The sequence below is a fragment of the Actinia tenebrosa genome, unplaced genomic scaffold (genome assembly GCF_029948245.1).
Source record: "Actinia tenebrosa isolate PJP-AT-01 unplaced genomic scaffold, QUT_ActTen_1.0 PGA_scaffold2__45_contigs__length_23673736, whole genome shotgun sequence".
Classification (NCBI taxonomy): domain Eukaryota; kingdom Metazoa; phylum Cnidaria; class Anthozoa; order Actiniaria; family Actiniidae; genus Actinia; species Actinia tenebrosa.
The window spans coordinates 6,488,588-6,501,138 of NW_028292579.1; the positions used below are offsets into that span (position 1 = coordinate 6,488,588).

Here is a 12,551-nt window from a genome sequence, read left to right on the forward strand (position 1 = left end):
TAACGAGGTATACGAGTTAAAGAAGAATTAGCACGTATTTGGTGACCCTTAGGTGACTCTGTTCAGTATTGAGCAAATAACAACGGTCTGTTATGGTATTGTTAAGGAAGCTGTATTTAATGAACTAGGAAAGCATGAAACGAACTGAGCGGAGCTTCATAACTTTCTAAATCAGTTTTACGAATCGTTATTCTTTGGCAGGGAATTCTTGGAAACAAATTTCAGAACGTTTGATATTGGAATATATTTTTCATATGCATATATTTTTAGGTTTGATTCCTGGTTGCGAATCTTGGATTTTGTTCTAGAAGCGCTTCATGAAAAGTGTATACTACTCTAGGTATATACGATGTAATGCCTGATTTGGAAATACTTGAGTGATCTACGATATTGCAGTCGGAGTCAACTTGGCTCTGATATTTTTTTACTTATTCATACTATTGCCTAGACGTGATCACAAATTCAGTCAAGTGAATGAGTTTCGTGTTATATGCGCGTAAATATGCCATGTTCTAGAGATAACTAACACAGTACTTGATAGAACAAAACAGCAAATGAGCTTTCTATTGTTTAGATATAATTTATCTGCCATAATTTATCAGAAACTCGTACAGGCTTGAATAAGAGCACCTCTTAATCATGTGATAGTCAGCACGGCGTATCAATTTCAGTTCCTGTACAACTAGCTTCTTATTTTTTCGCAAAAAGAAAACAAATCCCACGACTTATCTTATTTAATCCATGTTTATTAAGAAAGAGAGAATGCTATTGTTTCAGCATTGCACAGACATGTCCTTCTGATAGATTATTCTTAAATAATCGAGATAGGAAGTTAATGGAGTTAATAATTGATATCTTTCAAAGGTGACAGTTCTGGTAAGTGCCAAAATTTTCAAGCTTTTTAAAAGAGACATTTCTCATTAGGTTAGTGGGAAAAGAGTCCTGACAAAAGTCTTCAGAATATCTAGCATCTTAGCACTTCCATCGTTCCCGTAGGGCTGCATTCCTTAGCACGAGTATCCAGTATACGATATTTTTCCTCTGACATTTCGTATCCCCATATCCCATGAGGATGTGACCTCTTTAGACTTCGCATTTCTGTTGTTATTCCAGTCTAAATGTATTGGAATTTTGTGCTTTGGTATTCAAGTGGCACGGCTGACGGTGATAGTATCTTGGTGTGTGAAAAGGGATCGTAAAAAGGTCATTATGGAATCAGAGAAAGCACTTGTGTAGACACAACACCTATAGTTATGAAAAGTCGAGTTTACTCAAAGGGTCCGATGTACAATAAAAACAAAAACTCAGGCATTTACGTTTTGAAGCAGACTTGGCATTTGCATCAGTTTCGACGGTAATAGTATCTTGGTGTGAAAAGGGATCGTAAAAAGGTCATTATGGAATCTGATAAAGTACTTGTGTAGACACACCACCTATAATAGTAATTATAACTAGAAGCAGTAGCCACAAAAGCCCATTTACAATAAAAACAAAAACTTAGACCTTTAGGTTTTAAAGCAGACTTGGCATTCTTCAAGGCCATTGCACCAGTTTCGAAGGAATTTCTGAGATAAGATTGACTGAAATGTAATTATATGCTCGTCATTGAACGAGTCTGTAGTTCTAATGCGGAAGAAGATTAGACAATGAAAAACTAAGACAGACGACTAACAGGCTTACAACAAAGAAACTCCTACATGTTAAAATAGACATATATTCTGATGAGAAAACACACAACTAATGCAGCAGACGAACAGAACATGTAAAAGTAGATTAGAGGAAACGATGATGTTGCTGGCTTCAACAGCACTGAGAACTTGCCTCGTCTCATATAATTCCTAAAAGAATGTCGCAAGAACGATTTTAGGCTGGTGATAGTCTGTTCTGTAAATGGAGTAAATAAGGCTCGCTTAGTTAGCGACTTGTCTTTCTAATACCACTTGTTAATCATGAAATAAGAGCTGCACTTATAGTTCTGATTCAGTCTATGCTTTACACACATATGGAGACATATTTATTAATATCTATGGGGACATTGTATGGCTTTACCACAAGATTCATGGAACCGATTTGAAACTTTGCAAAGGACGTTTTTAGCAGAGGGATTAAAAACAAGAATTTAGTAGACAAGGGTAAAGAAAAGCCTTCAAAGAGAAAAACTAGACTACTTAAAAAGCGATAAGATGTTATGACTCCGGGGTGGAAAATAACTCAATTCCTATAAAGTTTTATTAATTAGATAAAATAGAAATATCATTTCGAGTATTCACGGGAAGAGTAAGGGATAAAATACGAGGTTAAAATGATGACCAACGTTTTACTGAATTTTTCCTTACATCAAGTTAACTGAATTACCAATATGCCTTTCACCAATGCGTTCAGGAATAAGAAATCTCATTCTTAGAACAACGTCCTAATTGCCTTCTCTAAATTCTACACCATGGATTTGAATGGAAATTTTTTTAGATTAGATGGATTAAGATGATCACGCCCTGATTAGTGACTCAACCTTGTCACTGAATCATCCATAAAAAACATGCCTAACCCCACTCCCCTAAGAACAAACGCTTTCGGCAAAGTTCGATAATCAAAGAACCAATCTATTAAGCTATTAAGCTATTTATTAGGTGTTATAAACTCTAAACCCGTTGAAAGATGATTAATGATAAGTTCTTTACAATTATTTAGCTGGTCAGTGTCTTAAGGATCTTTTAAAGGTCAAATTGACCACACTTTAAAACTGACGCAAGTCTTGATTGTCATGGTAACTTGGCTAATTATTATTCTTTATTTACATAGGTTTTGGAATACTTGGATTTTCTAGAGCTCTATTTACAGAGGGTTTACTAGAGCATAAGTGAACACACTAATTCCACTCGTCGTTACAGCAAAACAATTTATCCCAAACAGCTCATCGGATATAAAGAGTGGTTGAGTCTATCAAAAACTTGGTGAGGTCTACGCTACTGCGTTGGAATCTTCGGTGGGCTACCTTGGACGGGACTGTGTGTATTCAAACCGCATTGTTGTGGTTACTGACCGCTGTGTTATTTAAGGCATCAAGTTTTTTTGGGATTGTACGAGTTTACGACCCATTTGTTTTAATTCATACCCGAGAACACTGCAGAAGAGGTTTGATTGAACGTATTATCAAGCACATACTTCTCTCTTGTCATCTGGATCTGACTTAGTCAGGAAGAAAGGAATCCCATCGTTAAGCAAATATTAACATGGTATATGGTTAAGCATTCAACAAGTGACTTTTTGAATATGGATCTACCTAATTCAACCATGAATGCAACTAAAGCACCGGGGCGACCGCCTCAAGAGTACTTCTGTAGCCTTCCCACAGAATCCGAATTCAAGTTTCAAACAACATTTTTAATCCTCATTCTCATACTGACCTTCGTCGGAAACCTTTTGGTCGTTCTAGCCGTGATATTTTTCCGTCGACTTCGCTATATCACAAACTACTTCATCGTGTCTCTAGCAGTGAGTGACCTGCTCATCTCCATCTTTTTGCCATTCAGGATCGATCAGACAATACATAATGCGCATTGGTGCTTGAGCAAGGAATTCTGTCGCCTCTGGATCGTAATAGAAACGACCTGTAGTTATGCATCTATGTGGAACCTTGCAATCATCTCTATTGATCGATATACTGCCATAGTGCATCCTTTTCGATACCATTCAATAATAACAAATAAAGTAGGGTATGGACTTATTAGCTTTGTCTGGGGCTTCTCCTTCACGTTAGCCTTAATGGCACTAATGAATTGGACTTCCTGGGAGCAGGAACGCTTTTTATATGAACCTGAGTGTGGAAAAAAAGACAAATACTACTATACGATATCAGCTGCAATATCGTTTTATTTGCCTTTGTTAATAGTGTTGGTCATGTATGGGTTCGTTTTCCGCGTGGCCTTTAATCAAGCAAAGGCAATGGCTGCGCTCCAAGTTTCTTCAAACAACAGAGGAAGACGAAGCTCAATCAACCTGGTAAAGGAAGTAAAGGCAGCCAAGACATTGGCAATTGTTATAGGCTGCTTCGTGGTCTGTTGGTTCCCTTTCTCCGTTCTTCTTCAGATTAGTCTTTGGGCTAAAGAAGAACTTATTTTGCCCCTTTCTCGTGACGTTAAAGTTGGATTGAGTTTGACATTTATATATGCACTTCCAGCTCTCAACTCGACATTAAACCCCATCATTTATGCTTTATTCAATCGCGAATTTCGTCAAGCGTTTATAAAGCTTGCTAAGCGGATGACCGGTCAACCCTTGGGAGCGGTTGGTTTTGGAGAATCAACCATGACTGGAACGACAGTTTCAAAAGCTGACAATGGGGTTTATCATAGTAATCAAAACCGAGCAATCCGCTTTCAGGATCATGACAGTGAAAGCTCCGAGGTTCCTCCAACAATTCCTATGCGAGATCCAAACGCTTTTTACAACGATAGCTGTATTGAAATCCCAGCAAATGGCAGCACTTTGGCTGCGCCACACGATACCAACTCAATGGAAACTACGTTAGATGATGATAGACCAACACAATGCCCTTCACCTAACAGCAAAGATACGGCGGATGCGAAGACTCCACAGTGCAATGGGGCTGGTGGTGGTGGTGGCAATGTTCATAGTGAAGAGAACCCTTCGAGAGGAGAAATACCTCAAAAGTTACCTCCTTTGGAAAGAGACGGTTCTAAATCCACAGACGATGATGTCGATTTAGGTGCAGGTGGATTAGCCAAGCCTTTAACTTTACCGCCAATTGAATCAACTAACACTAGCGAACTAAATCCCTCTCTATCACCGGCAAGATCCGAACGTTCTGAACTATCATCATCGTCACTAGTAAACGTTGCGGAACATGAGGACAAAACATGCGACATAACTGACAGTGTTTTATAAAAATATATATTCAACCTGGGTGACATTTTTCCCGCAATCAAATTTTAGATGACGTGAAATATCAGTTATAGAAATAGAAATAACAGGAAAATATCTATTCGGCATTGTTTCCCGTTGGCAGTATCTTTAGGCAGATTTAGAAGGAGGGATTGTAAAAGCATCCTTTTTTAATACTTCGCATTTAATGTTAGTGTTCTGATCAGGTTTTGTTTAAATAATGATCATTAATCATGATGATTGTGCGCGTATTCAACGATTTCGATCTCTTTTGATTATGAACTATTTTTGAAAAGCTCATCGAGTTTAAGACAATGAATATCGAAAATTGAAAAATGGAAGTCAGGAATTTTCAATTTTCAGGAAAAATAATTTGACTGTCTCTGACTTACATTTACTAAAACTTTAGATGTTTCGGCTCACACTCACACGTTTCAGTTACACAGAGTCTACTTTTAATTTCCCAGGAGACAAATCCCTTATTTCTCTCGCTCGGGGGAAAGATTAAAGGGAGATTTTGCCGGCAGGGTAACACAGTGGAAACTTTGAAACTTTGAGTAACATTAAATTAGCGAATTATTTTTCATGCAAAATGAACAAAGACTTTAAAAATATCAGGCGATATTGTAGGCTGATTTTGACTAGCCTAAAGCAGTACTAAAACAAATTTTGGATAGTGATTCGATTACAATGAATATGATATAAATTATGGGTTTATCTTGGCATACTAACTTACGTATATATTGTTATATCCTTCGATACGGTCAATCAGATGTTGTAAATAAAAAATTAGATTATTATAGGGCGTTCATATGCGTAACAAACTTGTTTGCATCATTTAAACTGAAAAATTAAATTACAACCATTTGCGCAATGTGATTTGTGATATATAAAGCTATAATGATGAGGCCATAAATGTTAAGATTAGCCACGTGTAACAACATTTGAGCCCTGCGCAACGAGGTAGGTAACTTGCGGAGCAATGCGCAGTATGATTAATGTAATGCGTACCACCGTTAGTGCCATTCCGCAATAACATCCGTGGCATGTATGCACTACTGCAACAGAAGGTTGCGCAGAAAGATTTTGAGTGCATACAACATTAAAGTAGTGTACAAAATAAAGCCATGCGACATTATACTACTGGCACGAGCCAATAAGATCAGTGTCATGTATGCGCTATTGAAACAGAAGGTTGCGCATAAAGATTTTAAGAACATACATCATTAAATAAGTGTACAATTATAAAGCCATGCGACATTATACTACTGGCACGAGTCACTAAGATCAGTGGCACAATAAGATTAGTGATATGGAATGTACGAACAATTTGTAACGTAACAAATCTCCACACTGTGAAATAAGAGCAATGCGCAATAAAAAAAAGTTCAACGTACGACAATATATTCACGTGAAAACATTCCTGGTATGTGTATGAGAGCTTTAGAGCTACTCTATCAACTCTAGGGCAACATCTTTAAGGTTATATTCACTGAGTCATCAGAGAAAGCTATCTTTCGATGGCAATGGACGTTGAGATGTAAAACCACGAACATTTATATTACAAAACATATCTGGCCTTACTACAAATTCTAGAGGCTACAAGACTGATAACACGTCTTAGTCAAATCCAACTGGTGATCTATCATCAATGCAGCGTTCTGATTGGATAACCTACTATTAGTCTATAAGTTATACCCTACTAGTAGCAAAAAGTGCTGGCTTTGAAAACCAAAGCATTAAATTTACTGACTTTTCTGAATTTAAAACTTGTTTGCATCTATACATTTGAACGACTAGTGACTAGAGATTGGCATGGCCTATGAATCAATTGATGTTTTTTCAACCATTCCCAAGAGAATTAAATAACAAAAGACACGGCGGCCATGTTGGAGGATATAACAAAAGAATTCAGTGACAATTCTTTTGTTAAGTTCCTCCAACATGGCCGCCGTGAAAACCATCAATAACAGACAAAGGGTTCGAGGATTGGAACGCTACGTTAACTTATGTACCGCTATGTATATTTTGGTCTATACTTTTCTCCTTTGTATCTATCTTATCTCGATGGTAGTTCATACGTTTGATCTATGGACAATATATTATTGAACACACTTTTTTTCACACGAGCTCTAAAGTTGTTTACATTGGAGTTTTGCCAAAATGTTAAAAGCTTTTTTCCTGTTCAGTTTTGAAAGTTAGACAGAAATTCTCTCAAAGCAGAAGTAAATACAGCAAAGAATTCAAAACTGTCAAGGTCTGTCTAAGGTCAGTAAGCCTTCAACAAAACATGTCAGTCTTCCCGCAAACGCTTTGTTTTTATTGATGGATTGCGAGCATTCCCAAGAGAGTCAAAAGACAAGCATGGCGGCCATTGTGGTGCCGTTAACAATGGACGCTAATGAGAAATCTTTTGTTAAATGGCACCAACATGGCCGCGATGACGTAACGTGCAATCGAAGAATACTTTATTGGCAGTCGAACACTATTCATCATGGAATAAATGAGGTTCTGTTGTGAACGAGTCCAACTTGCTCAAGTAAAACGCGCGTCACAGTGAAAGTGCAAAACGTATGGATAACGACAACACGTCCGTCTACAGAGTCTTAAGTCAGGGATGAGTTATCAAAAAATATATGCACATTCCATAAATGTAAATTCCACTCCAGTTCACTCGTGTGTGGTATTTGATAAGAGGGTCCTTATGATAAGTCAACATAATAATAAAAATGGGCACCTCTAAGCAATGGATAAGTCTATTTTTTCAGACTGAAGATTTGTCTTGTCTTCAGACATTATGTCTACTTTTAGTTAGTTATCGCATAATAATAATAATCTAATAATAATCCGCTTATCCGACCTTAATTTCTTATGGCACTGACTGCCCTGACCATGTTTTCGGTCAAAGTGATACGTTAACTATAGTCTTCATCGTTACTTGATATTGATTTCGATTGCAATGTATCTAAGGAAGACTGAATATCATAGTCAACCTTATTAGACGCGTTCTGATAAGATTTATTGAAAGTTATTTGGATTAAATGTCAAGCTCACACTCTATTAAATAAGAAAAACAAGCTATAAATAAGCAAGAAAAATGTAGTCACTCGCGCTTGAATACCAAACAAACACTGACAACACATAAGCTTCAACATAAGCGCGTAATCTAATGGAATTTTTCGTTGCTATGGTAAGAAATCCAATAATCCCGATTTAGCACCAGCATGTTATACTAATAAATCTTTGTACAAATGTAGACTAGATCAATAATTAAGCTGAGGTCAAGAAATCTTTCTTTGTGATAATCTTGTGTCATGCAACTCTTTGAGAAACATGACAAAAACAAAACCATAAGCTTCTGGTTTTAAAGAATGTGATCAATAGGCATTTTATATATCTTAAAACATGACCTGACTATTTGAAAATACTACTGTGATAATGAATCTGATGTAATTGCCGCACTACCCTCGTTATGACTTTCTTCGTTACGAGGCTAAGTAAGAAAGCTAAATTACAGTATGTGCAATTTTTAGCTCCAGGTTTTATCGTTCTACGAGCTACACGTTTTAGTTCTGTGTTACCAGGATTACGAACGCAATACTAATATTTATGTCTACAGATCTGGAGCCAAGATATTTATTAACGTAACAATAATCTATTTCACAAACGACTGATGGAAACTGGCCAAGTGATAACAACAATATGATCCTTTTTTTCTTAGGATGATTGTCTCACCGCACTTATACTCGATAAGCCCACTTAATTCTGATTTTAAAAGCTTTTGCTCTTCCATCAGCTATGAAAAGATCTTAGTCGTAGATACTGAAGTTGTTAGGATGGTGTTAAGATAAAGCTTGGGTAAATAAGTCAGTTTTGCAAACCTTCCCGTCCCACCCCCTCTGAGTTGAACACTAAATGACAGTTCAATATCGATCGCTCGTAATAAATCTTCGCGAAGGTTTGCTGTTGCCATGGCAATTGTGTTAGGCTGGAATTTACTTTCATCTTCCTTCTAAGTCCAATAGTATAGCTACGTAGGCTCATTTTGGATCACGTGACATTCCCTTGAGAATTATTCTTTTATGACGAACACGTGAAAATATTTATGGCACCATACTGGAATTGCCAAGTGGCCGTTACATAGAGGTCGGTCGCTTAATAGAGGTTTGGTAGATAAATGAACAATTTTTCATTTATCTATATTTATATCCTTGTTTGGTACAAACAAACCACATATAATCAACATGACGTTTGCTGCCCCAGCAAACATACACTGAATGGTCATCACATTGCTGTAAAATGATGTTCTTTATTCAAAGGTTTTTGAATAAAGGAAACACAGCTAGTTGAAAATCCACATGCAGATTGCCAATGCAAATGCAATACACTTGATTGCAATCTGCAATTTTGTATAGAGGGACTTGCAAGTGTATCAGTAGACCAGCACTTATCATTACGTATGATTAGTGCCAATCAATATATAACAACTAGACTATTTTAACAGTAAACTCAAACTCACTTGGATCCTTGTCGAACGGGGTATCTTCTGGAAGCAGTCCAACCTTCTTTAAATAAGATGGCACTCTTGCAGATAGCGATACAGCATCACCAACAGCCTCGTGGAAGGCGGGATTTGCTCCATTACGAAATACATAGGGTTGTTTGCTGTACATCATGTCGTACTCGATATGGCCCATCTCGTGGATCACAGTTAACAGTTCATGTTCATTCAGTGATGCGCAAGGCATCTTGATCCTGTAATGAAAATATTAATTAATTTCAGCTAGCCACTAAAATACACGTGATAACCGCAGCACACTATCTTGGGGTTTTCCCAGGAGCACAAAGAGTTATGGTATGAAGAGATAACTAGCTAAAAACTAGTGTGAGCTGCGTCGGTGTGTCTAAAGAAACAGTAATAATAAAAAGGTAAATTATACACCGTGAAAAGATGAAAAAACGTACTAACGTTTCAAATAACCACAATGTGTGTAGCTACGGTCACGGTAAGATGCGGTATACGACTTCCATTTTGTCGCATTGCTTCCCACTCACACTAAAACCGCCCTACTGATGGGAAACATTTCAAATTGACATAGAGGAGGTTCACGTTATGACATATAATAATACGAAAATGGCTTTCCATTTCTCTTTAGTGCGCTTCATCGAATAACGAGGTTAAAGTACGGTTACGGTAACATATGGTATAGTACCGTACGCTTAGCAGTATGTAAGTTTTCTACTTGCACAAAAAGTACTCTGATCAGGTGAAACGGAGGAAAACAATGGGAAACCATTTTAATATTGCCATATATCGTACCGTGGAAGTGCTGTAGAGCAGTTTTCGTATGACTGTGAAAATCTCACGGCACGAACAAGGTCGTGACACAGCAAGGGATACGCCAGACCAATCACTTTGCGCGAGAATTTATTCTCCATCCAATCGAATACCCGGAACACGGCATAAAGACGGCGCGGACACGGTCACGACAAGGTCACGGCACTGTCAGACCAATCATATTGCGCGAAAAAAATCAGCCAATTAAAATTCTAAAAACTCACGGTTAAGGCACTGCACGCTTACGACACTGCGCTTTTCACAGTCATGCGAAAACTGCTCTAAGTAAGTACCGTTTGTTTCCCACTCATAAGAAAACCTCTCAGTCTCTTTAAATTGTCATTCTGCATGGAGGGAAACGTACATTACTGAACTCTAGATACACGATCTGACATAAAATAGCATTGAAATGGCTTTCCATTATTTTGAAGTAAATTTATCCAACAGTTACTGTACGGTAACATAAAGCAGGGTTATGGTACGGCTAGGAGTCTGCTGTTTCGTTCCCCATTCATAGGCGGAAATCACTCCGATTGGGTGAAGCGCAACAATGGGAAGCCATTTTAGTGTTAGGGCATTCCATACCATGTAAGTGCTGTAAGTCAGTGTACTTTACATTTCCCACTTGTACGAAAGCCTTTCCACAAGAAAATATGATTAATACTTAAATATTTGGAATATTTCTTACCTATAATCTCCAGGTGAGAAGTCCCAGGCAGATATCGTACAATCTACCTTTTCACCAGCCTTGTGGCTAAACAACGATTTTTTCCAGAATGACGGCACCATTTTCTCTAGTCCCATAGATACATAAAAGTCCTCAGACATTCGTACCATATCTAGTACAGACATACCTTTCTTGTACATAGTTGTAGTCAACTGGATGTCTGGTTTTTTGGGGTATGGTTTGACTAGATAAGTGAGGTAGCTCCAGTCAAACCCCCACATGTCCAGGAGATGCGTCGGGATTGGGCCAGAGCGAGAGACGTTATTGTGCCCATATATCTCTCGCAGTCTGTACCTAGAAGAGAACAGAAGGTAAGTAAAGAAAAACGAAGAACACTGTAATATAGAGAGTGGTTTAAATAAACCCGTGAAATACGCTTTAGCTTATTTACTACTATTACACTCTAATTCTATTGTTTTCTATTGTGATTATCTGACTATTGCACTCTAATTAGTACACTTTGTTTAATGGGTCTATAAGACCACTCTATAAATGATCATACACACCTCATAAAGGAACCTTTAGGCATTTTCATTTGGGCAAAAATATGGCGCTATTTCATTTACTTACAGTGCTCTGAAAAACGTTATATGTTCAACGAAAAATAAAGTGAAAGAACGAAAGAATGCATAGCAGAGAGAAAAGTTTTTTCTTTCCCATGAATGAAGATTACTGATTTTTGTTCTAAACGACTAGAAATACCTGTAAAAATAGCCATTTTCTTTAAGCAACAGCAAAAAGTTGTAAGCTCTTTGGACGCCATCTTGAAAACGATTCCACAGGAAGCCCACAATTTCCCGAGATGCTTTGAGGTACCGCCAGTTACTGTATCATCACGGTATTAATTTATATTGGGCTTACCAAGAGAGCATTTAATCTATGCTTCAAGGTCAAAATTTGGATAATCTTTTAGAAATACCTTCTAGTCTCTATTTGGACTAGTGAGCCGCTGAAATATGGAAAGTATAGTAATCTAATAGTCCTCATCTATCAACTAATAACTAATAATAATATACATGCTCTAGTGGGCAGGTATAGAGGCTTTGCACCATTACGTGATATGATGGAATGCAGTCATGACAGGATCGCGGAGGTTCAACGATAGAGTCGACCTCCCTGGGAAAATGAAATCTTTATCATGGCTGCCATCACATGATGGTGCAAAGCCTCTATTCGTGTATCATACCTAATGTAGCCATGGAACTTTTGGTACAGTGGTTTCAGCTCCTTCCACAATCCCTTCATCATATCAACGACCCCACCCGGTCCCAACTCATATTCAGACCTCCAGCTTTGACCAACATCTTTCCAGCCATGCTCTCGAGCCCCGATATTAGAAATATTGACGTAGGTGATGAAATGGGGCTTGACTTTTGGACCGGTGATGTACCGAAATCCTTTCCAGGCAAATAGGCGCATTTCGTTGTCAAGTGATCTGGACATGATGTTCACGAGGTCAGGAATGAGCTTTAGGTAAATGCACTTGCCGTTTCTTTGCTTAAAACAAACCTGGGAGAGCCACGGAAAAGAACAAATTAAGGGATATGCCGCAAATTCAATTGCAAAAGTAGATGGCATTGCTGT

General features: G+C 37.8%; 2 protein-coding genes across 9 annotated transcripts in view; one reads left to right on the forward strand and one right to left on the reverse strand.

Annotated features, from left to right (window-relative positions):
* LOC116288503 (D(1) dopamine receptor) overlaps positions 1–6,306 on the forward strand; it is a 33,737-nt gene extending 27,431 nt beyond the window's left edge. For 7 of the 8 annotated variants that reach the window (XM_031695299.2, XM_031695300.2, XM_031695298.2 and 4 more), the window contains one exon: positions 2,800–6,306. In XM_031695299.2, the coding sequence (XP_031551159.1) occupies positions 3,238–4,905 (1,668 nt within the window). In that variant the 5' untranslated portion in view covers positions 2,800–3,237 and the 3' untranslated portion in view covers positions 4,906–6,306. Of the gene's footprint in view, positions 1–759; positions 877–2,799 lie in introns of those variants that run through there. The other variant, XM_031695303.2, reaches the window with a different exon arrangement.
* Positions 1–12,298, reverse strand: part of LOC116288504 (angiotensin-converting enzyme) — a 43,146-nt gene extending 30,848 nt beyond the window's left edge. The window contains exons 1-3 of the mRNA XM_031695304.2: positions 12,154–12,298; positions 10,929–11,261; positions 9,422–9,657 (exon numbers count right to left, since the gene is read on the reverse strand). Coding sequence (XP_031551164.1) covers positions 9,422–9,657; positions 10,929–11,261; positions 12,154–12,215 — 631 coding nt within the window. The 5' untranslated portion in view covers positions 12,216–12,298. The remainder of the gene's footprint in view (positions 1–9,421; positions 9,658–10,928; positions 11,262–12,153) is intronic.
* Positions 12,299–12,551: the final 253 nt, after the last annotated feature.